The sequence below is a fragment of the Camelus dromedarius genome, chromosome 1, assembly GCF_036321535.1.
Source record: "Camelus dromedarius isolate mCamDro1 chromosome 1, mCamDro1.pat, whole genome shotgun sequence".
Lineage (NCBI taxonomy): Eukaryota > Metazoa > Chordata > Mammalia > Artiodactyla > Camelidae > Camelus > Camelus dromedarius.
The window spans coordinates 60,970,832-60,997,703 of record NC_087436.1 but is presented as its reverse complement, the minus strand read 5'-3'; the positions used below and the strand labels follow the sequence as shown (position 1 = coordinate 60,997,703).

The 26,872-nt window shown below is 38.5% G+C and overlaps 2 protein-coding genes across 2 annotated transcripts in view; one reads left to right on the top strand and one right to left on the bottom strand.

The window, feature by feature from the left end:
- IGFBP7 (insulin like growth factor binding protein 7) overlaps positions 1-18,361 on the top strand; it is a 68,249-nt gene extending 49,888 nt beyond the window's left edge. Inside the window, exons 2-5 of the mRNA XM_010983378.3 lie at positions 8,827-8,936; positions 16,105-16,221; positions 16,884-17,010; positions 18,091-18,361. Of these exons, the coding sequence (XP_010981680.3) occupies positions 8,827-8,936; positions 16,105-16,221; positions 16,884-17,010; positions 18,091-18,110 (374 nt within the window). The 3' untranslated portion in view covers positions 18,111-18,361. The remainder of the gene's footprint in view (positions 1-8,826; positions 8,937-16,104; positions 16,222-16,883; positions 17,011-18,090) is intronic.
- Positions 18,270-26,872, bottom strand: part of POLR2B (RNA polymerase II subunit B) — a 44,184-nt gene continuing 35,581 nt past the window's right edge. Inside the window, exons 17-25 of the mRNA XM_010983379.3 lie at positions 26,660-26,756; positions 25,372-25,466; positions 24,141-24,391; positions 23,971-24,060; positions 23,608-23,715; positions 22,578-22,691; positions 22,002-22,162; positions 19,043-19,238; positions 18,270-18,534 (exon numbers count right to left, since the gene is read on the bottom strand). Coding sequence (XP_010981681.2) covers positions 18,445-18,534; positions 19,043-19,238; positions 22,002-22,162; positions 22,578-22,691; positions 23,608-23,715; positions 23,971-24,060; positions 24,141-24,391; positions 25,372-25,466; positions 26,660-26,756 — 1,202 coding nt within the window. The 3' untranslated portion in view covers positions 18,270-18,444. The remainder of the gene's footprint in view (positions 18,535-19,042; positions 19,239-22,001; positions 22,163-22,577; positions 22,692-23,607; positions 23,716-23,970; positions 24,061-24,140; positions 24,392-25,371; positions 25,467-26,659; positions 26,757-26,872) is intronic.

Sequence of the window (26,872 nt, the reverse complement as noted above, 5' to 3'; positions counted from 1 at the left end):
CGCAGCTCCTCCCTTTTTCTGCAGCGCTCTCCCCGAGCCGGACTGGGGTGCTCACTGTTCCACCAGCCAGCTAGTGTTTTCCTGCCTCCACACCTCTGCTCAGGCAGGTCTCTAAAGGTGAAAACCTTCCTTGAGAGAAGCCTACTCCTGAACTTCAGGGCCTTCTCAGATGCCAGCTTCTTTCCCCAGCCACCCCAGGCCCAAGTGACACGTTGTCTCCACTCTCTGAAGAAGCAATTTGTATCAGCTCTAGTCATAAGGAATTGACTTTGAAATAAAAGCAATAGCTAACACTTACTGAGTGTTTACCCCATGCCAGGTACTGTACTAATTGCTGTATCTTATTTGATCTTTCTGATAATCTGATGGCTTAGATATTATCCCATTTAACAGGTGAATAAACCGAGAGAAGTTAAATAACTTGTTCAGTGTCACATAACTCAGAAGTGGTAGAGCAGAATTCCTGGTTCCAAAGTTCATGCTCCAAACTCATGAGTCTATTACCTCCCTAGCATTTTGTTCTCAGTCTAAACATGTTAAAACTCCTCCACCCCACTTCAATACATTATATGTGAAGAGGAAGCAATTCTTACATACCTTTGCCCCCAGCAGTGTTTGGGAGGGCCCCATCATTAAAAACTTTTAGGTTTTCACTCACACTAAAGTGTAAATGACCAACAGTGGCTGCAGTAACCAGATGACTTTGCCTTAAACTAAAACCCTGAAATTAAGTCTGGCCTGTGCTGCTTAAGATTTAGTACTTGTTTCTCCTGCCCTTACTGTCCTCAGCTGATACCCTTGAGACTGTGTGCTGGATTTTCATACCAAGGGTCAGCTGCTCCATCAGCCCACCTTCAGGAGTTCCTGAAATGACTTGCCTTGGCAGATGGCTCTGCCCTTTAATTAGCCATACAGTTACTGTTTCCCCTTATTTAATATCAGGAAGTTTCCTCGTGTTTCATCCCCTTCCCCTGCTTGGCCAAAGTGCCTTCCTACTATTCTTTTCCCATTTTGTACTTTTGTTTGGTGCTTTTCCCTTCAGTGTGTTATCGGAATCTAATCTGGGGATTTTTGCCAAGTTGTCTGAACTCTTCATCACCATATGTGGTGTCTTACTTGGTTCATAGGCCCTCCTTTTTTGGTATGAATGCACACACTCTCTATGAACTATTTTAGGACCCAGAATCATTAAGAGACAAGAGAAGTATGGTTTGCAAATCTATCATAAATTGGAGATATCCGCTATCTTGGCCATGCTAATAAGTACTCAATGAGTGCTACAATGTGAAAAATGTAACGAGCATATTGCAGAAACCCTGTTTTTGATGTGAGGATGACTGATGATCCTTTCCCCACAGCAGATCTGCCCTCCTCAATGGGATTTTCTTGGCTAATATATATTTAAATTATTTTACATCCCTGATTTTATACAGATTGGCAGATATGCAGTAGCCAAGAAATATTGTTTATGGCAAGAGAAAGTCAAATGGAAGATTAAAGAAAATCACAACGAATAATCTTCCAGCTAATAAATAAGTGACTGTGACACCACTTTGGTTAGGCACCTTGGCAATGTGTACACTGGTATATTTTCAAGATAGAGGCTATCTTCTCAGTTCCATATGACTAATCATCTTATGTTCTGAATTTACTGCTGCCCTTTTTCCACTGCAAACAATCTGGGCTGTCCCTCTTCTAATGAACATGAGAACATCTGATTCTAGAGTTTCTGGCTCAGTTCTAGCTCCATCAGGACACTGGCATCTTCAATTAGCCCTGCTGGAGAAAGCATTAGAGAATAAAGACGCACTAAGCTGTGTGGCACTAACTCTGGACCCAACAAGATTTCAGAGAAAAAATAAGTGGGAACTGGAGCTGTAAAAAAAAAAAAAAAAAAAAAAAAAAGTCAAAAGGAAGATGAAACTTAAGCCCTACAGCTTTGAATAAAGGGTAGCACATAGATAATCGATTAGAGAAAGGAGGACCTCCCAAGTAGGCAAGTGCATCAGCATAAACAAAGGTTCTAGAAGTGGTAATAAGCATGTAATGAGGAGTGAGCATGAATGTTAGGAGCAGAGAGTTTTAGTAGAAGTAAGAAAAAAAAAAGGATTTGTAGGGTAAAAATGGAAGGGATAGTAGGGGAAATGAAGAAGGCAATGAAATGAAAAAAATGTGTGGTTAAATGAGATATCAACAAAATTGGATAAAGTTGGACTATTAGGGAAAATTTGACTTTTTGACCATTTCCCAGGTTCAATTGAGTATACACATTTAGCTCCAAAACATGACCTCTCCTAACATCTTCTATGCAGCTTTTCCAGATTAAAAAATTGGCTAACTAGGTAACCACTGATACCTTTATAAGCGCTATTTTCTTTTCATTACTGGGAGAATGAAATTTGTTATGAGTTACATTGCATTTTTGTAGAGAGGTGCATTGGACTGACTTGTGAGGGATCAGAGCTCCAGAACCAGTCAGTGGAACCTCAAAACGCCATGGATGTCAAAGATGCCAATTGACTGTGCTCTAGGACACATTCATGGTGGGTACACTCACTTCCAACTCAAAGAGGAAATTTGCAGACCTGCCCTGGTTTCTTCTGTAAAAATGGGTGAGTGGTTTGTCCAAAGTCTCTTTCCTGGCTATAAGCAGTGGACAAGGATCTAGAGACAAGTGTTCTCTCCCCAAAAGTGCTTTGTTTTTTGTGTTTTTAATGGTAACATGGTGAGGACATCTCAGGTCATGTCTGGGGCATGTTTTGGGCTCTGTATGAGACTAGGAAATTGTTCACATATTTCTTTTACATTATTCCCATGCTTTTTATAGGATAACAAATTTTAACTCTGTCTTCTCTGCTACAACTTTATGTAAAAATCAGCTGGAATGAACTGCTGCTCAAACTCAATTAATTCCATTTCAGGCTCTTTTCCTCATGACATTTGTGTATTTTGGGAGAATTGCCCTTTACCTCTTCAGAATCAAATTGAAATATTCCAAAGTTAAATCATCCACAATTCTTTCTTTTTTATATCTTTAATGATTTCTCAGAACATAGCTATTTCTAGGTTATAAATGAATATCCCCAAAGTAATCTGTAGTCTATAGGTCATTTGTCTAGAACTTAATTAAAAGTGGCTAAGGGGGGAAAATGTAGACTTTGGTGGGGATTCTGTAGGACGCTTCTGACTCCTTCTAGATACTCTGAAGGTGACACTGATTAATTAAACTGAGTTTTAGTTTTCTTCCAAACTTAGAACTTTTTTCTTCTTTGCAACAACTTCATTTAGGATCTAGCTATCTTTCATTTTACTTTTTCTTTCTTCTTTTCCTCTACCTCCTCCTTCCCTTGCTTCTTTTTCTTCCTTTTTCCCTTCCAGGAATGATTAAAAAGAAGACATCATCTAAGTTTACCAGGCAAGAGTGATGAAAAATAAGGGAGCAAGAAAACGAACTTAGACAGTTTAGAAAGATCAAATGAGATTGAATGAGAACTAGCCAAGTTGTGGAAGATAAGAAAGGCAAATGGAGTAACCTAGTTTGGGGATAATCATCTGAGACAGGAAGAAAAGGTGGGTTGGAGGTGGGGAAAGCCTTGGGGTAGACTCTCGTCACACCAGCCACCAGGCAGCACTGTGACAGCTTGGTTGCTGTCTCTTGTTGTCCACGGTGGGCAGGGGAGGAGAAAGGCAGTGGGCAGTTACTCTGTACAGGATGTCTGCTAGACAGATGTTTGAGCAGCCTGAAGTCCTTACTGGAACAAAGGCAAGGATAAATAAATAAATGAACCTATCCTGATGTTTGTTCCTATACATTTAAATATTCTATGACTTGTTTTAAATGGAATCCAAACACTGAGTATGATTTAGATGGCAGTGTTGTTACCCTTGGCTTGGCCTCGAGAACTGATTTTGAGCTTTCAGCCTGGATATGAGCTCAGAATGAACTAAAAGTTCCTTTATCCTTAAAAACAGGAATAATTCTGGATATGCTTTCATCCTCTTGGGAAAAAGGCAACATGGGAAAGAATTAGAAGTTATTTGGTAAAGAGTTATTTTGTCGAGTGCTCTCCTGAGGTAGAACAGAACCTTCAGGAATTGAATTGCATGGTAGACATGTAATTCCAGATGATGGTTGGAAGTGAAGTTGCTTGTCAATGGAGTATGTGGGATGGTGGATCTTTAGAGTGGGGGAGGGGAGTACAGTGTTGTTGGAGCTGCCATCATATTAACCCCAAACATTTTCACCATCCCTTCACTTCCATGCAAGATGTGTCCAATTGGTGTCTCTGTGGATCAAGGACATTTGAAATAGCCAACGGTTTTCATAAATATTGTACAACAAACTGGCCCCTCCTCTGCCTCTCCACCCCATCAACTCAACAGGAATCAGTGAGTAATACAGATGTTTGTGGTATGGAAATCTTGTAGAATTCTAGGCATAGCCTAGTAGCAGAATTGTCAAAAATCATTTCTGTTCTCAGAATGGTCCGACTGTTGACTCAGCCCATTCCCCCAAGGTTTCCTATGTATTCTAAGAGTTAGGAGCAAGAAAGAAGAACCTGCAGCATGATTTGTCTCGAACGCCCTGGTGATGGCTCTCATTCCAAGTATTCATGAGTGGGATCAGGTGTTTTTAAAGAATTTTTGCTCCTCCTGAAATATTCTGCTTCTGGGACTAAGGGAGGGATTGGAGGGAGATGGATATAATGGGTCTGCCCTCCATTCAGTGCTTCAGTTTTGAAACAATTCTAAATCATACCGTGGTTGTTGGTACAAGGACTTACACATAGACCGACAGAACAGAATAGAAAATCCAAAAATAGACTCACACATATTCGGTCAGTGGATTTACCACAAAGGCACCATTTTCAGTAGGAAAAGGACGGTCTTTTCAACAAATGGTGCCAAAGCAATTGGTTGTCCTTTGGAGAGGGGGGGATGAACTTTGACCTGTACTTCATAGCATACACAGCAATTAATTCAAGATGGACTATACACCTAAATGTTAAAGGGGAAACCATAAGGCTTGTCGAAGAAAATAGGAGAGCTTTATGGCATTGGCGAGGCAAGAAAAATTTTAACAGGATACCAAAAGCACTAATCATAAAAGAAAAGTTACTAAGAATATCTTAGTTTTAAAATTAGGCCATCGGAAGAATCCATAGCATGTTTTCAAGATCTGTGACAGAAAATTGGGCTGGAGTTCCTCCGTGTGCCCCCTAGAGCCTGCCCCGGACACAGACACCGCCTCTGCTCCCTGCTCTGCCTGTAGAGGGATGTCTGCGCATTGAAATAAGTGGCTTAATGCAAGGTTGAGGCGTTCGGATCTCACAGCAGAAACGTCTCACATTCCTCCTGTGGTTTTGCCCCGTGAGAGGCAGCTTGTTCCCGAGCCCCTCCAATCTCTGAACTCTGGTGTATTCTTCTCAGAACACTCCCTTGAGATCCCCTGAAGTTGGAGCTTCCCTGCCAAGTCCATGTGGTGGGAAGGAGGACAGAGCCATGTGGGGCCCTCGGAGGTGAGCCAGATCCGGTCTGCAGTGGCCAAGCCTGCAAGGTCCCAGGGCCCTGGAGGAAGCCTGAGATGCGGTGAGGCCCAGCCCTGCCCTTTGCAGGGTCTCATGTCAGTGAGGACAGACTCGGAAGCGTCGGAGACAGAGCCAGAGACACACGTAAACACAGCCCCGCTGGGCTTACCACATCCATGTTTGCGACAGAAAAGCCAAGACCCCTGGCCAAGATAGACACTTCCTCTTTAGACCTAGGGGTTATAGGAAAGGAAGCACCAAATATATTTAGAGCTTTCAAAACTTTGTTTTGCACATTCTTACAAAGGGGAAAAAAAACTACCCCAAGAGATTTGTTAAAAAACTAGCTTCCAATACTTTAGATGAGTGGGAAAAATCTTACATGCTGTTGTCATTTCCTTTCTGTTTTAAGAAATTAATCGTGGACTGGAAATAGCCTGTTGCAAAAGGGGAGACTTCATGGCCTTTGATTTCTGATTATGCCAGAAAACTTTCCAGGCCCCGAGGGGAGGTTGTCCCTTTCCCAAGACTCTGGTGCAAGATGACCCAGTAGTTAGATATTTTATTCAGCTGGAAGACCCGAGGCAGTGGAAAGCTGAAAATCAGAGGGAATAATTAACTCATTCTTTGCAGAAATGGTGTGGAGCTTCGAGTAGGGGCCAGGTTTGGTTCTGGGAGCAGTGTTGTCCACCGGGATCCCAGGCTCCCAGCTCTATTTCCCTCTAGTGTGGACTCTCTGAAGGCCCCTGATGCGTGAAACCTGGCATTGTGAATTAGCAGAAGTGAAAGACTGATTACCACTCACTAAAAGTAGGTGTACCTGACTCTGCTCCTGCTGATGTTGGGGAGCTGGCCCCTCAGCAGAAAGCAGTGAGCAAGCACAGCTCTTTCCACACCTGTAGACTTCAGTAGTGTTGCATTTCAACAGCTCCTGCAACTCAATAACAAACGAAAACAGCCCAATCCAAAAATGGCAGAAGACCTGAACAAGCATTTCTCCAATGAAGATGAACCAATGGCCAATAGGCACATGAAAAGATGCTCAGTATTGCTAATTATCAGAGAAGTGCAAATCAAAACTACAATGAGGTATCACCTCACACCAGTCAGAATGGCCATCATTCAAAAGTCCATGAACAATAAATGCTGGAGAGGGTGTGGAAAAAAGGGAACCCTCCTACACTGCTGGTGGGAATGTAGTTTGGTGCAGCCATTATGGAAAATAGCATGGAGATTCCTTAAAAAACTAAAAATACACTTACCATATGATCCAGCAATCCCACTCTTGGGCATAGATCCAGAGAAAACTCCAATTTGAAAAGATACGTGCACCCCAATGTTCATAACAGCACTATATAGACATGGAAGCAACCTAAATGTCCATCAACAGATGACTGGATAAAGAAGATGTGGTATATTTATATAATGGAATACCACTCAGACATGAAAAAGAATAAAATAATGCCATTTGCAGCAACATGAATGGACCTAGAGATTATCATACTAGGTAAACTAAGACAGAGAAAGACAAATAGCACATGATATCACTTATATGTGGAATCTAAAAAAATGAGACAAATGAACTTTATTACAAAACAGAAATGGACTCACAGACAGAAAACAAACTTATGGTTACCAAAGGGAGAAGAGGTGGGGGCAGGATAAATTAAGAGTTTGGGACTAGCTGATACAAACTCCTATATAAAAAATAGATAAGCAATAAGATCCTATGGTATAGCACAGGGACTATATTCAGTATCTTGCAATAACTTATAATGAAAAAGAATATAAAAAAGAATATGTGTGTGTATATATATATACATACATACATATACACACACACACATGACTAAATCACTATGCTGTACACCAAAAACTAACACAACATTGTAAATCAACTATACTCAATACATTAAAAAAAAAAAGTAATGTTAACATTCTAGAGCTGGATCAGAAATTATCCAGTGGGTTTATTTGCATCTGTCTGGGGTAATGCATAAAGGATCGAAGTCCTGAAACGTTCCTGTAATGTCTTATTTAGGCATTGGTCACCCCACAACTGATAAGAGCAGGGACCAGCACTTCTACGTAGGGTCAAATAGTAATATATCTTAGACTGTACAGTCTTAGCTGCAACTGCCTCCTCTGGGCATGGCTGTGTTCCAGTAAAACTTCATTTTATGGGCACTGAAATGTGAACCTCTGATAATTTTCACATCTTGAAATATCCTTCTTTTAAAAACTTCTAACCATTTTAAAACATAAATACCACTTACAAGCCATGCAACAAGTGACGGGCCAGATTTAACCCCAGGACCTCTTCAGTAACAAAAAGGATGCACATCATTGATGTTGGTTCTGCATAAGGGCCTTCTTACTGGAGGGGGCATGAGAGCGAAGGCCTAGGGATGTGTTCCAGAAGTGGGGCAGGTGGGGAGGTACAGATAGCTCTGGGCTCTCCCTGGGTGGTCTCATACTGGTCACTCTGTTCAGGCAGTGCCTTGACAGGTGCCTCTAGCAGCCAGTGCTCCCTGCCAGGCACGTGGACACTGAGAACCTTGGGAAAGAGCCCTCTTCTTGGGGCCCTGGTCACACACAGTAAACCTGTCACTGCTTCTCCCTGTCTGAGCTGGGAAGGACACTCCCACCTTCTTCCGTGACTCCCAGGCCACTTCTGTTCAGAGGTGCCTCCTTCCAGCCTCCCAGCACACACAGCACACCATGCCTTTCTCTTCAGTGAAAGTTGGCATCCCTGCCGTTACCACTATTGACTTGTCAATTTTAGATCCAAACTGCTGGCGGCAGGGACTGCCGTCTTTTTTGGGTATTCAGCACATTTGCAGAAATCTTCTGAGATATTTCTTTTCTTTCGTCACCCAAGGAGTGGTTGCTTGTTGCCCCATCCCATCCCGAAAGAAATGGTGGTAAACAAAAAAGAAAAACATTTAATATTTTGGAAGTAAAATTCCACTCTGTTATTTGGAAAGTCCCAGATAACCAAAACAGCTGGTAAATTAAAACTCATTTAAGCATGATTTGGGGGGAAAGAAAAATCTGTAAGCAATAAATTTTTCTTCCTAACTTTTTCTGACTCTTTCAAGATGTATGCTATGTATTACCAAAGTGTAGCCACAAATCCTGTTGGCGGCTGGGGGAAGCCAGTCTGGTCTTTGAGATTAGCTTCAGAGAATCAGCAGAGGGACAGCCTCCTAAATATAATCCAGTATTTACTTCCTAGCTCGCTGACTGATGTTAACGACTGTTTAAAAAGATGATTTGGCTTTGTGCCATCTTCTAGGTCCTTCCATTGTGACGCCCCCCAAGGACATCTGGAACGTCAGTGGCGCACAAGTGTACCTGAGCTGTGAGGTCATCGGCATCCCAACCCCCGTCCTCATCTGGAACAAGGTCAGTGCCTCAGATTTCAGGAAGACATCCTAGACTGGTGAGCTCCTCTTATACTGCGCAAAGCCTAAAATCCTCAGCCTGTTCCATTGCCTTCTGCTCCTCAAAGTCAAGGCCTCCTGACAGTCTTCCAGACACCTGTCCTGGGTCTATCACACACAATCTTACTGACCTCCAGAATAATCGCTGCTCTGCTTTTGTTAGCAGTCCGGAGCAGGGAGTCTTGAGAACTGGAAGAACTATGATGCTGAACACCCATCCCCTCCTGACTGTGTGTGTGTGCATGTGTGCGTGCATGTGTGAGATCGTGTGTGTGCCTGCAGGCGTAGGTCTCAGTATAGCATAGTGGTTAAGAATGTGAGTTCCTTAGCCAGGTCAGCTGAGTTCTCTCACAGCCAGGATTTCTCGGCATCAGCACTATTAACATTTTGAGCCAGACGGTTCTTTGTTGTAGGGGCTGCCCTGTGCATTGTAAGTTGTTTTGCAGCATCCTTGGCTTTCACACACACACACACACATCGTGACAGTTAAAAATGTCTCCAGACATTATCAAGTGTCCCCTGAGGGAAAATGCCAGTGCTCTAAGCCTTGGCTTCTCCTCCATATGATCAAAGTAGCATAGAATTCTTGTAAAGATTACACAAAGTAATGCAGCTTAATCACTTGGCTCATTGTCAGATACATAATTAACACTCAAGAGATGCTAGTAGCTACTGATTCCGAAAATGTTTTCCTTCAAGGGGCATTATCTTGTAAAACTGTCTCCACTTGTGAAGGACAGCACATTCTCAGAATGTCTGTAGGAGGGAAGAGAAAACATTTGCCAGACCTAGTAATACTTCACAGCCATACTGTACATTATGTTACACTATTGCCCTGATACATGTTGCCTTGTTTAAGCCTCACAGCAATCTATGGAGTAAATATCATCCAACTCATGCTAGTAAGAGGAAATATAGTTTAAGTCAAAAAGGCATAACCAGACACCCCTTTTCAGCTGGTTTGCTTCTCCAGCAAGCTTGAAGATGGGTGATGGTCTCTCCTGATTATTTTGTTTGCTTGGTATCTGACCAGAGGAGCAACTTCTGGAACTCCAGGAGGGATTTTGGCTCCCACAGTCAGAGCTGTTTCTATAGCAAATTGGAGAAACTCACTTCACACTAGCTTAGGGAAAAAAAAAAAGTGGTGGGGGGATGATTCCAGCCTCAAGGGCAGCTGGATCCAGGTACACAGTGGGGTCAGAATTCTTAACTCTTGACTCTTTGCTGTCAATGTAGGGGTCTCATTTTTTCCTTCTACTTCAGAAAGATTCCTCCTGTGCTATAGGTGATATTGTCACTGGCAGCTCCAAGATCACATATTACGTGATGTATGGAAATCACAGAGGAAAAAGGGCGCCCCACTCTGCTGCATTGTAAAATTCCCACCGAAGGACTATGACCCAGGTTGGGTCACCTGCCAAACTCTGGCTCCCCCATGTGGCCAGAGAGATGTGGTGCTCCCATGGAGCCATCTGGTGGGAGTGAAGTCAGAGTGACCCAGACTGGGGTGGGGAGGGTGTGTGTGCAGATGGTACTAGCTGTACTACAGCTTTCCTAAAGGGAGATATGAAATTTTACCTCAGTAAACTATTTTTTTAAGGGAAGGCAGGAGCAGTTGAGCAAAAATGCACTGTGTTCCTCCTGGCCTTCAGCGAAAGCTGCTGATACTCATTACTTATGTGGAGGCTGCTGGTTTGTTCTAGGGGGTGGAGAGGGGGAGGAACAACTTTTCCAAAGAGTATCCATAAAAAGTGCTGTTGCAGTTCTCCAGGGATTACACAATGAGAAGCCAGGGTGACCCAAGTGTCCCAGGGCGTGTGACCTTAATGGCATATCTTGCCTTGAATAATTTCTTTAGTCCTTGCTCTGCCCATCCCTCCAGCTAATGCATGCACATACCAGGGAATAAATCTGCCTCAGGAATCTTTTCCTTTAAACTTTGGGATCCTGTGAGGCTTCCCTGAGGGCTTGTCAACTGGGGGGTCAGGAGGGTGGGAAGAGAAGGAGTGAGGAAAAACGGGGAAAAAAAAAAATTCTACAGACTCGCCAGAAACAAGCAAAAACCCAACTGTCAAGCACCTTCTACCTTCATAATGTAATTTGCCACATGCATGACCTAAAGCAGTGCTTTTCAGACTGCAGACCATGACCCTTCAGTGAATCTTGCAGTTAATGTAGGGATCACAACCAACATTTTCTTAAAAAACAAAAAGTACAACAGAAAATATCTTAAGTAAAGGTACATTTAGTAAAGGTATTTCATAAGACTTTTTTTCTTGTATATTCCAGATTGCAGTGCAAAACGTATTTCTTACTACTTGGGCCGTCTCAAAGCACTTTGAAAGTCACTGACCCAAAGAATTAAAGAGGCCATTTGTTTTCTCCCCACTCTCCTTACAACCTTATAACTATTAAGAACACAGATATATTGGTCCCTCTCTCTGACCTTCTGAGATGACTTGCACTTGGTCCATGGAGTGTGCATCTCTCTGAATAAATCTACTTTTACTCAAAAAAAAGAAAAAGACATATTTAAGATCACCAGTCAAATCCAGTTTAAGCACAGAAATGCTTTCTAGGTATGAATGAATCTTAGAATTCTCACTTGTTAAACTGAGATTCAAAGAAGGTAGCACATCTTTCTTGCTCAAGGATTCCCTTACTCATGCTCAAATGTATACACACACATTCTTTTTTATACATATGTATACATATATTCACTTTCATATTTTTTCATTAAAGGTTATTACAAGGTATTGAATATTGTTCCCAGTGCTATACAGAGGAAATTTGTTTTTTTTAATCTATTTTTATATGTAGTGGTTAACCTTTGCAAATCTCAAAACTCCCAAATTTATCCCTTCCACCCTCTTTCCTCCGGTAACTGTAAGATTGTTTACTATGTCTGCAAGTCTGTTTCTGTTTTGTAGATGACTTCATTAGTGTCCTCTTTTTTTAAGATTCCATGTGAGTGATATCATATGGTATTTTTCTTTCTTTCTGGCTTACTTCACTTAGAATGACAGTCTCCAGGTCCATCCATGTTGCTGCAAATGGCATTTTATTATTTTTATGGCTGAGTAGTATTCCATTGTATAAATATACCACAGCTTCTTTATCCAGTCATCTGTCAGTGGACATTTAGGTTGCTTCCATGTCTTTGCTACTGTAAATAGTGCTGCTATGAACATTGGGGTGCATGTATCTTTTTGAATGAAGGTTCCCTCTGGATATATGCCCAGGAGTGGGATTGTTGGATCATATGGTAAGTATATTTTTAGTTTTTTAAGGAATCTCCATACTATTTTCCATAATGGTCGCACCAAACTACATTCCTGCCAGCAGTTTAAGAGAGTTCCCATTTCTCCACACCCTCTCCAGCATTTATTGTTTGTGAACTTTTGAATGATGGCCATTCTGACTGATGTGAGGTGATAACCAATTTGAGGTTTTGATTTGCATTTCTCTATTAGTGACATTGAACATTTTTTCATGTGCCTTTTGGCCATTTGTATGTCTTCATTGGAGAATTGCTTGTTTAGGTCTTCTGTTCGTTTTTGGATTGGGTTTTTTTTTTTTTTTGTTATTAAGCTGTATGAGCTGTTTATAAATTCTGGAAATTAAACCTTTGTCAGTTGCACCATTTGCAAATACCTTCTCCCAGTCTGTAGGTTGTTGTTTTGTTTTACTTATGGTTTCCTTTGCTGTGCAAAAGCTTGTAAGTTTAATTAGGTCCCATTTGTTTATTTTTGCTTTTATTTCTATTGCCTGGTTAGACTTTCCTAAGAGAAAATTGCTAAGATTTATGTCAGAGAATGTTTTGCTTATGTTTTCTTCTAGGAGGTTTATTGTGTCTTGTCTTATATTGAAGTCTTTAAGCCATTTAGAGTTTATTTTTGTGTATAGTGTGAGGGCGTGCTCTAATAACTTCATTGATTTACATTGCTGCTGACCAGTTTTCTCGACATCACTTGCTAAAGAGACTGTCTTGTCCACAAACACATTCTCAGTGTGTGGGGTGAGGTGGGAATATGGTGTATTACTCTGAAACTTGCCTTTTTAAGAAATACTTCATGGGCATCCCCTCCAGGTCTGCTTCTCAAGAACTATGTAATATTCCAAGTGTGGATGTACCATAATTATTAAACCACCCCTGGATTCTGTTGTTTCCAATTTTTCATCACCTTAAATAATGCTGCCTTGAACATCTGAGTATACATATCCTACGTGCGTTATTTTTCCCCATAGGATAGATTCCCCCAAGGTACATGACTAGACTTGTCAAAAGATTTTAGTCTTTTAATAGATAATTTTCTAAGATGGATTGTAGCAGTTCACACTTTCTCCAGTGATATATGGGTGTCATTTCCCTGCATCCTCCCCAGCCTTTAACATTACCCCTCTTTTTGTAGTTTTTGTTAATGATGGGTAGAAGTATCATCTCATTATTGCTTTAATTTCCTTGACATTGAGAATATTGTCACATTTGGATTTTTTCTTCTATGAATTACCTGCTCACAGCCATTACTCATTTTTCTATTGAGCTGATTCTTATTATCAGTTGTGGCTTTTTGTACATTAGAGATATTAACCCTTTATCATGTATTACAAATATTTTTTCCTACACAACCATTTTGATTTTTATTTGTTTAATGTCTGAGGAGCTGAAACTTTTAACAGACATGTATTCTGTTTCATCATAAAATTCTTCTGAAACTTCACCAAAAAGACACAGCAAATATTCTGATCTGCATAAATATCCTTTGAAGGATTTCCTGCAATTCTGTGAATGCTTGAGATTTCTTAACCTGTGGGAATCAGACTGATCCATCCTGCTTCTGTAATCACTGGCACCTTTTTCTTAGTTACTGCTTATTTGCAATAGCAGGATTCAGGAAAATCTTTTTGCAGCTAAAACACAACCAGAGGGCTGAGATGACTTCCGGGCCTCCCTCTGAGTCTTCCCCTAGTTGAAATTGTGGTGAGCAGTGACTTCCAGGCAGTTTTTTCTGCCTTACAGACTTCTAAGGGTCAAACTTTGAGGCACTTCCAGCCCACTGCGCATCTGTAGAATTGTCTTAGAAACCACTTTCTCAGCCCACCCTGCATCTTTTTTCCCTCAAACTGAAAACATCAACAAATTCCCCTTATATAAGTAAAAGAGTAAAGGAGTTTGCCATATAAAAATTGGCCATGTAAAAATTCTTTGCACTTCTGTGTGTTTTCTACATGGTATGAAACTTTTTACGTTACTTACATTTAACAGTACTCACTTTAATTATCTTGCAATCAAATACTTGGCAAGAACGGTTTCTTGGTACACAGTGTGTCAGGTTAATTGGCAGAGTGCTGAGGAGCAACAGCTCAGTTGCTAAGATTCACTATTTCGATGCTGTAATGTTTTTCTGCTTTGGTCAAAACCCTTAAAGAATTCTGAAATTCAGTAAATGAAGACCAGAGATGTATTAGTTTAGCCACTGAATCAAAATAATACTTAAAAACCATTATTTAAAACCATTTTTAAATAAGTGTTTCAAAATCTGCACTAGCATGAACCTTTTCTGCCAGCTACTTGGGAAACTGAAAGAAAAAGATGCCTATTGAGTTCATCTGTTTTGTCTTTATAACATTCATACGAGAAGAACACTAAGACTCCTGGTTTTCTCTAACAGTGACAATATGGGGAAATCCCAGGAGAGAGAAAAGCAAGCAGGCAAAAACCAGGCACTCTGAATCAGTAATGCTAGATGTTTTTTTTTATGGAGTAGGAGCAGGCCTAGATCCCACTTGGTTTGCAGAGTCCCAGCCCTGGTGTCATGAAGCAGAGAAAATAAAGGGTGGGTTTGATGCTGAGACAATAGCTTAGTAACAGCATGTGGTGGCAGTGGGACCATATGGAGGAGAAGCAACACTGGTGTAAAGTATCCAAAAAAATTATGTATGATGATCTGATTGAACACAAGATTTGCTTAATTATAAAAGAAAATGAAAAGGAAACTCCATATTTGAGACTGTAAATTCTTTTTTCTAATTACAAAGGTAATATCAATAAACATCAACCTTACTCTAAAAGGCAGCCTGGGATGGAATAAACAAACATTGCTTTGTTTATCCTTTGTTTTTCAGACCTATCATCACAAGCCTTAAAATATTTATACTCTACGACTCAGCAATTCCATTTCTAGAAATTTATGTTAAATGTTTATGTATGGAGGGGTTACAGGCAAATTTATTCTTCCAGGAATTTTTATATATTTTCCAGTTTACATAATGAACATCGTTTGCCTTTTTATGTTTGGTTTTTTGGGGGGAGGAGGTAATTAGGTTTATTTACTTTTCTAATGGAGGTACTGGAGATTGAACTCGGGACCTTGTGCATGCTAATAATAAGCACATGCTGTACCACTGAGCTACACCCTCCCCCATGTAGTTTGCCTTTTTAAATGAGAGAAATTAGGACAGTATTCACTACTGGCCTCAACCCAAGGAAACTGAATTTCTTCTTACTCCATCTTTCTGAATCCCTTCATGACACACACAGGGATAGGCAGCAAGTTTTGTCATAACAATGACAGCAGCATGTATTTGAAAGGCATTTTTGCTCTCAGGTCTTTAGTAAATCATTTGATGAACTCTTAGCCGTCAGGACTAAGTAATGGTATTGGCTGTGGACTCATCCTGTTATTTCCCATTGATGAGACTGTTGTAGGAAGAGCTCCAGGAGTTGGGCTCTTACCCAAGGTCCCAAGTATCAGACCTAGCACTGGGTGATAGTTTGTCAAACATGGCGTACGGCAACCAAGTGCCAGCCTTGAGAAGCAGAATTTACAAGGGCTTGTGTGAAGGATGGTAGCCAGTGGCAGGAAATTATGACAATTTGTATTTCCCAAGCATGCAGAAAAATGTATTAATTTAAAATACATAAACCTAGAGGGAAACTGATAGGAATAAGTAAAAGAGAATTTATATTTTACATACATATTCAGGAAAGGGTAACATGGAAATGGTTAGGTTTAATCCAGTTAGAAAGTCTGATGTATGCCCTATGCAATTCTAGGAATGTTAGCCACTTCCAAGTTGATGGTTCAGTGCAGAGAACTCACACTCCCCCTCCCCTTTTTTTTTTGCAGGTAAAAAGGGGTCACTATGGAGTTCAAAGGACAGAACTCCTGCCTGGTGACCGAGACAACCTGGCCATTCAGACCCGGGGTGGCCCAGAAAAGCATGAAGTAACTGGCTGGGTGCTGGTGAGTGCCAAGAGCTGCCAAGGATTTCACTCTTAGGATTAGACACAGCGAACTTGGCAACAAGGTGCCTGATGTACTGCCAAGGCTAAAAGAATTTGCCCTTCCACAGCTCTTTGGACTAGCCCTACCTGTTCTCTTTCAGAGGAAACTTACTTAAAAAAAACAGACAGACAAAAAAAGCTGGAGTCTACTGGATGTTTTGGAAACAGCCAAAAAATAAAAAAGAACCAGTTTTTTTTTTTTAAACCTATGAGTTCAAAGCAAAATCCTCACAGGGAACTAAATAACCCAAACATTATTTTAATCAATTATTAATAGTTACTTTATTTTACCTGACCTTTGATAGTCATGGACATGCATGGATAGTACTTAGATCGTATACCCTTATCCCCAAGGTCTCCCTCAAACTGACATGTGCACCTGTCCAGTTTTTAACCTATGCAGTGTGATTGATCTAAAGTTGTCCATGACTTTTCCTCATAGTAGGAATCTTCCTGGCAGACCAAATACTCCTACCACAGGATTTACACTATTTCTAGCAGTATCTTTGCCATAAGTCCCCTGGTCATCTTAGGCAACTTATAAAATAATGACCTAACTGAAGCCACTGGAAAAAGATGACGGCCATAGAGAAACTAAAGATCCTTTTTTTCCCCCCACAGGTATCTCCTCTTAGTAAGGAAGATGCTGGAGAATATGAGTGCCATGCATCCAATAGCCAAGGACAGGCTTCAGCATCAGCAAAAATTACAGTGGTTGATGCCTTACATGAAATACCAGTGAAAAAAGGTAGGTAATAAATCTCACAACCATTTAAAAATGACTAGTGCTTTGTTTAATAAGGGACAGAACCAAGTATGAAAGTATCAGACATCGCTCTTAATGAAATTCTATGTTAGGAATCCACAAGGGAAGGACATTAAGTATGTAACCAAAATGTAGAGTGCACGACTCCAAAAGAACATTCGCTGGTCGATGGAATGCTATTATTATGACTTCGACGCTTTCACTCTATCTTACACGTATGAGTCAAAACTCAAACCAATTGGAATGGTTTATATTTCCCGTAACTTTCTGTCTTCATAGCATTTTCCTTGGTGTTGTGACCCTTAAATTTCCATTTAAAAAAGAAATGATTGTAGGCAATTCTGGTCCTTCACTTTGAGCTTTTAATAAGAAAAAGCCAGAAAGAGTATATTGGCAAGTACCCAAGTCTGTTCTGCCTCTATCCACTTCACTGTCAAAAGCTCCCTCTTAAGCACCCATCCCGGTGGTGTCAGAGTAATGCTACTTTACATTTATATAGTTCTACTAGACTGATGTCTGAATTGGTTTTCCCTTAAGCCAAAAATAAGAACAAAATTTATTGCCAGCATTTGTCAAAACCATTTCCACTGTGTGGATCACAGCTGTGGTATGAAAGGAAGAAATGTCAAGTAAAGATATGTTTGGTCAGATTCTTTTCAGCCCAGATGTGTAAAGCCAAGTGATGAAACAAACAGAGCAGTAGCTAAGAGTTGTCTGAGTCTAAGCTCTGCCACTAATTATTCCACTTTAAATTTGGAATGAGTAAGGGAAGTTCCTTAGCACTAGATCTCACCTTGCTCGTTTGTGAAACGTGCTTCTCCCAGTTCTGTAGTAAGGTCCATCTCTTACACGCAGACCAGTACAACAAAATCACCTCCACATCTAACACCGTACAGCTCAAAGAGCAAGCACTGCACCAGATCATGTGTACAGTTACTCACACATCCTTTATCTCCACATTTTAACATCATCATTTACTTGAAAACGCTAAACTACATCAAATTTTAAAAGTCAACCATGTCCATATATGTAACTAATTATCTTTTTTTTTAAAATAAACAGGTGAAGGTGCTGAGCTGTAAGCCTGCGGAATATATTAGCTTGCATAGCTGAAGTAGTCACGGATCACTCCAGCCCATGTTCTTGCCTAGTAACCAGTTTCTTTTCATCCAGTCCACTAGTACTTTAGTTATATTCACTGGTTTTACACAGTGAAATAGAAAGTAAAGATAACACATCAAGACTATCTACAAAAATTTATTTCCTATTTACAAAAGAAGAAGAGCATGCTTATCATTAAACAAAACAAATAAACTGCTTTTCTCACAAGGCAGTACATTTTTGTTATTTTTAAATCCTTTTTAAAAGCCATATCATAGAAACAAAACACAAAAGACCCAAAGATTTTTAGAAGAGTTAAACACTCATCATTCGAGGTGCAATACTCATAGACATGAGTTCCTGAAACAACAGTTTGCACGCATAAGGCATTCGCACCAAAGAGATCTGGGGGAGGGAAAAAAAAGTAAATGGTAATTAGCAAAGCTGTAATGAAGTGAGCCCGCTTCCTACCCCAGGAAAAGCTAAAGACTTGGTACTGGACATGAATAAGTCAGTGGGCTGGTTAACACTCATCCTGCTACCTTGGCCTTTAGTGGTTCTTTCTCCTAACAGGCTTTGGTATTTCACCCTTTTCTGCCAGACAACTTATATTCACCCTTCTAAATTAAAAGGTTTAGAAAAAAAAAAAACTAATTGTTAAAATTCCTTGTACAAAGCCTTATTACTTCCAAAAGATGAACAGCTTAGAGAAATTACTACAGTAAAATTTAAAGTGGTTTTTAGAAAAATCAAATTATCTTTTACCTCATTTAAAACTAGGAATCTTATAGAAGCATGCTATGAAAATTGTGAAAACGGCAGTTTGTTCCACTACACTAAACCTGCCTAGATGATTAGACCAGCGTGGTTATATCTTGAACAAATATCAACTGTCGGTAAGGTCTATACATACCTGGGTTTTATTCCGGCAGCCCCTGCATTCATATGTATGAGTCCTGGTGTTAGCGATCGCCATTATTCCACAAAGATTGCAAACATGAACCTGATATGGATCGGATGCCTCAAACAATCTTTCCCTTAAAAACTGGGCTGCTCCGTGGGCAATCTGACAATCTCGTTCCATTTCTCCAAAACGCAGGCCACCATCACTGTTAAGGGAAAAACAACAGACTATTTTGTACTTATTTTCTATTACCAACACCACTTTGACTAAAGGCAAAAATAACAAATGATATTCGTTAAAAAAAAAAAAGCACTAGATTCTAACTTATATACCCTTGCATTCTCTCTACATGGTGGGAAGGTTGAGAAGTCTGCCAACTATTTGATGTGCATTAGAAGGTCCCCAGGAGGGAGGGCACAGCTCAAGTGGTAGAGAGCATGCTTAGTGTGCATGAGGTCCTGGGTTCAATACCCAATACCTACTCTAAAAATAAAGAAATAAACCTAATTACCTCCCTCTCTAGGGGAAAAAAAAAAAAAAAAAAAAAAAGTCCTCTGAGTAAACACACACATTAGAATCTCAAGTACAGCATATAGTTTTCCTCATAAAACACAATACAGAGTAGAGTCTCTTCAAACTATCATTTAACTTACTAGAATTCAATCTAAATAAAGCAGCTTTTCCATGAATGAGTCTCCCAGGCAATCAAGCCTGAAATGATAAATGCATGTTGGCAAACGTAATGGAAAGAACAGGTTTTCCCAGCATGGAAGTGAAATGAAATGCATTGTTCAGATGGATGGTGATGGCTTCCTTAACATTCTTAATATTACAGACTACATAAGATAACTGAGCTTTTCCTAATATTACCAAAAACAAATCACTGGTCAACTTTGGAGGATACTAGGCAACCAACACAACATTTTGAAAACTGGTAAATAAAAGGAAAGAAGCATTTATCTTGTCTTTTACTATATGAACTATGTCACCAGGTAACCAGTAGAGGAAAAAAAAAGTTTCTCTGAAAGTATTCCAACTAATTCATGAAAAAGGAATGATAAAATTAGAATCTCATCTGTTTGCAATTCCTATTTAATTAAGGGTTTTAGGTAACAATCATTAATAGCTGCTAAAGTCATAAGAGAGACAACTAGATATTGAAAGTATACAACACTGCCTTTGAAGTATTGCTGTAAAAGAACACAAACCCTTCCTCTCATCAAGGCTCTAGCTATTTACAGGAAAAATAGAAACACACAGCCCAGGAATGCAGTCAACAAAATCCAGACTAAGAAATCCTCCAGGACCAACAATTAAGTTTAGTCAACAAATAATCTGCAGGGGAAAAAAGTTCGAGGGCAATTTATAGATTAAAAAAAAAACAAAAACAAAAAACTTGAGATGTATCAATCAATTATAAAGCACGGACCTTATTTGTATCCTGATTAAAATCAACAAACTAAAAAATTATGTAATTGTCAGGGAAATTTGAACACTGAATATTTAATAATATTAAGGAGGTACTGTGATTAATTTTTATCCTACTTTTTTAAAGCATGGGTTCTCAAACTGTAGTCTGTGGACTCCATGAGGATGAAAACTATTCTTATAATAATACTAACAACATATTTGCTTCTTCCACTGTGTTGACATCTGCACTGATGGTTACAAAAGTAACTGAATAAAACTGCTGGCACCTGAATACATGGAGGTGGTAGAACTAAACTTTACTAGCAGTCATATTCTCCACCGTGAGTGAAAGGGGAGAAAGCCAGTTTTACTTAAGAATGACATTAATGAAGCAGTGAAAATGATTAGTTTTAATTAACTGACCCTTGAGTATACATCTTTTTAAATATTCTATGATAAAATGGGAAGTTAAAGGATTTCTGTTCTATAGTGAAGATTGTGGTCTTGAAGAAAAGCACTTGCACAATTCTGAACTAGTCACTTTTATTGTGGAATATCTTTTTCACCTGAAAAAAGAACTGACACCAATTATGTTAACCTACCAACATTAGCACTATGTTAATTTATACTTAGATACCTGGCAAACTTTTTTTTGAAAATGAACAAGGTGAGATTTTCACTTTAAGGAAAACAATTTTAAGTATCTGTTGAAAATGATTAAAAATTTGAAGTTTTGATCAAAAGTCAGAATTTTAGAAGACCTCTATCTGACGCTATAGGCTTGAAAGCTTCCCAATATTTAAAAGACTTTTCTGATGACACGGCAGTGATATTCACAAATGTGACTTTTTTTGGTATAATGAAATATGTCAACATTTAAAAATTTGCATAATTGAATGAACCAGTATTTTCCAAATGACCAATTACGATACTACAAAATAAAAGATAATATATTAAAAGTATAAGACAGGCCAATGGATTTTAATAAAAAAGATTCACTTAAGTAGTTTCAGAGTCTACATCACAACTAACCTTTAAAAAAATAAAACTTTTGGTGTAGCATCAAAAAAAATCCACAATCACCTGAAAATTATTAAAATATGCTTCCCTTTCCAACCACATATCTCCGTGAGGTCCAGTTTTTCTCATATGCTTAAATAAAATAATAAAATACTGCAATGGGATGAATGCAGAAACAGACCCAAGAATCCACTTTCTTCTCACAAACTAGCTCATTAAAAATATTTGCAAAAAGGTAAACCAATGTCACTCATCACTAAATTTATTTGGAAAATATTTTTCCTTTAGAATGTTATTTATGTACAAGAATCATATCACAATAAAGGTGTTTAAAAAGAAAGAATGTTATTATGTTAATATATAATGGGCTTACTGTTTTTTTTTTAAATAAATATTTTAAGTCTTCCTCAGTTTTAATTTCTAACAGGATAAATATCAAAAAGTACAATTCACATAGACAAAAAGCTCTTTGGGGCCCTGGAATCTTGAAGTATGAGAACCATCCTTGTATACAACAATGATGATGCAGCTCTCTTACCGAGATCTACCCTCCATGGGCTGTCTGTTAAGGATCTGAATAGGTCCCCGAGCACGAGAATGAATCTTATCATCCACCATATGCTTCAAACGCTGGTAGTAAGTGGGGCCAATAAAAATTTGCGATGTGATTTTTCGACCAGTAAATCCATTGTATAGGACCTGAAACAGGAGGATTTTGAAGCAGATTTTTAAAATATTAAACAAGTTCAAAGAATGTATTTGCATATATTGTACAATTCTGTATATATAAAAATCAAAACAGACAAAACTAACCTATACATTAGAAGTAAAGACAGCAGTTACCTTCTGGTAGGAGTAGGAAGGTAGTGACTGGAAAGGGACACAGAGGGGGCATCCGGGCATAAAAGGGTTCTGGTAATTTTCTTTTCAATATCTGGGTGCCAGTCACACAGTTGTGTTCACTTGTGAAAATTCACCAAGCAGTACATTTATGATTTACGCAAATATTCCAAGTATGCATCATACGTCAGTGAAAGGTTTAATTTTTTAAGAATGGAATCACACACATACAAAAAAGAATACACATAAATTACTAATTTAAAAGTACACATACCTCATTTCCTCTGAGATGGTAGCCATAATCAGATAAAAGATTAGAAATCTTCTGCACATTAACAGCATCATTAAATGGAGTGGCATCACCAATTTCACCCTTGTTAGCTGATACCTTAAAAAAAAAGTAGTCTTTAAGATGCTGCTTCCTGGGGGAGGGCACAGCTCAGTGGTGGAGTGCGTGCTTAGCATGCACGAGGTCCTGGGTTCAATCCCTAGTGCCTTTGTGAGAATAAATAAATAAATAAACCTAATTACCTCCCCCCTAAAAATAAATAAATAAAAATAAAAATAAAAATAAAAATAAAAATAAAATAAAATAAAATAAAATAAAATGCTTCCTTCTGTCTCCCTTTAGAAATCTATGTCAATAAAAATTCAGTTTTTAAAAAGTCCTTTCTAGGAAAGGGGACATTCTGAACTTAAGATTAAGAATTAAATATATGTTATAGAAAGTTGTAATATCATAAGGTTCATTCTATTAGCATCTTACATAAAATGTTTATAACAAACTTCTTTACCTAAAAAAATAAAAACAACTCAATCATAAGCCTTCAAATAAGAAGCTCTCTGAGGCCAGATACAAAAAGAATGAGACTTCCAATGACTCAAGGAAAATGACATTTTCATGCCCTAAAACCAAGCTGTCCATATAGCTGTAGTCATTCTACCTTAACAAGATACTTAAAAATAGAAAATCTCCACTGAAAGATACACACATAGCTAACAGTGTAAATAAAATGATTAGGTTCACGCTGAACTAACCACCAAAGAATTATTAACTCTTCATTTATAGAAAACAATCAGTCAAAATAATAAAGACTGGATATAGTAAATTTTACAGAAATTCTGACTTAGTCAGAACTTTGCATATTTTTGCAAAACAAAAATAAAAACACTAACAATTTAAAAGCAAGAAAGTATCATACTGGCTTTTTCCAAAGTACCCTGGCTCAAATATGAAAGAAATCACCTAAAATTTTGGAATAAATATGAATTTGGAACCTATCTTTTTAAAGAAAAACTCTTACCTTCCCTTGAAGACATTCAATCAAGTGACCAATAGTCATACGAGAGGGGATGGCATGGGGGTTTATGATGATATCGGGGGTGATACCTTCACAGGTGAAAGGCATGTCCTATAAAGGAATTTTTTAAAAGACTTAAAAAAAAAAAGTTAAATCTCTTAACTACAGAACTAGAACCCACTCCTAATCTGAACTCTTCCATCTCCTAAATTCTGTTCAACATATTATGTTCATATACTTAGTCAACACTAAAATTAAAGGTCAAGCCTTCACTACCTTTGGGCTCTTGGTTAAAGCACATTTTGATTTAATAAAATGTTCAACAAAACTTTGGGTTAGGGGTGATAAGAGATAAAAGATACCTACCTCTTGTCTATACTGAATACCACAAGTACCCTTCTGACCATGTCGACTAGCAAATTTGTCTCCAATCTGTGGAATTCTAACAGAGCGTACCTGGATTCATACAAAATTAGGTTAGTTAAGTTGATCTGGTTTGCTTTCTATTAACAGCAATATGACAAAGCTATACTCACCCTTATTTTACAAAATTTATATCCTTCTTGGTTGAGAGTTACCATAACCTGATCCACAATGCCCGTCTCACTAGTCCTGAGAAAAGTGCTACAGTCTCTCTTAGTGTAGCGTCTGTTAGTGCCCTCCAATTCATCTTCATTTTCAGGCAAAGTGACTGTTTTGCCTATAATAACATCATCTCCTGATACACGAACCCCAGGAGCTATCAAACCATCATCATCCAGTTTGTCATAAATGGCATGCCTCATACCTGAGAAGAAATAGAATTTTCTGAAATGGTACTATGATAAAAAGTATTTTAAATGTCACATTATCCCCCCAAAATAGATTAAAAACCAAATACATAAATCAGTTCCAAGTCAGACAGAAGTTCACAGGAATCTCCAACGTGTAGTAATGTGCCCTTATTCCAAATTACAAACTATTCTGAAGTCTAAAAAAGCACTGGACTGAGCACTGGAAAATCATATTCTCCATTTGCTAAGTGACTTTGGGTAAGTGTGTTGCCATCTTCTTTCTGATCTCTCAATTACATGAGGAAGAGTACCTGTCCTCTACATACAATCTCTCACAGAAATTCTGGATTTCTTTTTATACAATCTTAACTCCACTGGACATCAATTCACTACTACATAAAACCACCCATAGGAAATGGAGTAATAAGAAGATGCCTAAGAAAACAAAACACATTTTACTTCATAAAATACTATTAAGGGTTAAAACTGTAGCAAGGATACCCCATTTCCTGGGACATCCCATCCATCCCACTGTATACAGCTTCTAAGTGTCTGTAAAAATAGTAACTAGAAAATAAGTTTGAGTTTTCCAGAAGAAACAAAAAGTACTAGGTATCCTCTTATTTATTAAACATTTATAAAATATTCCAGCTAGACAAATACTATGGTCACACCACAGTGTGAAGAGGGGGAAGTTCCTATGCAAATACATAAACTGAGGGACAGGACACAGCACAAGCGAGAATGGGGGCTGAGGTGTGTCCCATGAAATTACATGACCTCTCCGATTTCCTAAATCCCCTCCTCAATGCAGGACCTAGCAGTATGGAAGGACTATAGCAAGCCACTTCTGGATGCAAAGACTTGGCAAACACATTATTTCCTTAAAAATGAGGTCTAGGAATGATAAGGAAATAAACTCCCACGTGGCAAAAAAAGAAAACCATGGTAAGTTAACTTCGAATTCCATAATTTAAATGTCAATATCACTTACCCTGGCAAGTTTCACGTGTAGGCTTCTCAAAAACCTCTTCTTGATCAAATCCTTTTTTAGACTCCTGTTCTTTGTATGATCGATAGAAAACAGACCTAAAAACACATGGTTCTAAAATTAACTTCTATTTTCCTTTAATAATAGGGCTTAGAACATACCAATAATTTTTACTTAGTATCCGGTAGGCAGTGTAAACCATGAATCTAGGACAGGAGTTAACTGTATTAAGGGTCAAAGTTAAGTCCTAAGAACTATTACACAGGCCACACATGTAATATTTGACCCATAACCTTAAACACAGCTGGAATTATATGTGAGAGTCCAACCTCCTACCCAAAACAAGAATCCCTTCCACAATAACCTTCAGACATAATCACCCAGGATCCGCTCCAATATTTCTAATGATAAGCTTATGATATTAAGGTATAACATGAACCTCTGGTCTTAGTGCTATCCTCTGAAACTATACAGGGGGAAAAAAAAAGCCACCCTCTCTTCTAAATTCCCAGTCTTTTAACCAATTTTCATATGCCTTGGATTTGAGATTAATGTCTGACAGTAAAATAATCAAACAGAAGCCTAACAAAAGATTGAAAAAGAAAGTATATTATAATTTTAACAGTAGTTATCTATAGGCCCTAAAACTATAGGTTTATTTTTTATTTCTTCTTTAGACATTTCTATATTATTGAAATGCAAACATGTATTTTTTTTTAACTGATGTATATGTAGTCAGTTTAAGATGTTGTGTCTATTTCTGGTGTATAGCATGTTTCAATCATCCATACACATACATGTATTCTTTATCATATTTTTTCATTATAGTTTACCACAAGATATTGAATATTGTTCCCTGTGCCATACAGTAGAAACTTGTTTATCCATTTTATATATAGTACAAACATGTATTTACTTACAAAAAGGGGGGCTAAAAACATTAGTACCTGAAAATCACGAGATCAACAGCAGTTGTTTGTGACCATCAACTAGGCCTTCTACTTGCTGGAGTAGGGCATTGATTTCATCACACTAAACCCTATACAGGCAACCATACAGCAACATATGCCTGCCAGATATCCATAAAGTTTCATGAATGGAGGCAGAAGATTAAATATCTTAACAGAAAAATTTCTCTACTGTCAGATCAAAATTTCTTCCAGCCTAACATTCAAAACAACCAAAAAGTCTGGACACACACAAGTCAAACTATTTTTAAACAACTTTTTTTGATTAAAATATCCATATTTCCACTATATCTGTGTTTTGACAACTTTTATAAATAGCTGACCTGAAAAAGCCTCGGTCTACAGCTGAACGATTCATGATAACAGAGTCTTCTTGATTATATCCAGTGTATGATGCAATGGCCACAATTGAGTTGATACCTGCATTTAAGAGCAAACATTTAAGCATCATCTGAGAAACAGAAAAACAGCACCTTTCTTTTAAATCAATTTTATTTAATCATATTTGCCATAGATGTTTCTCCATGGTAACTGTC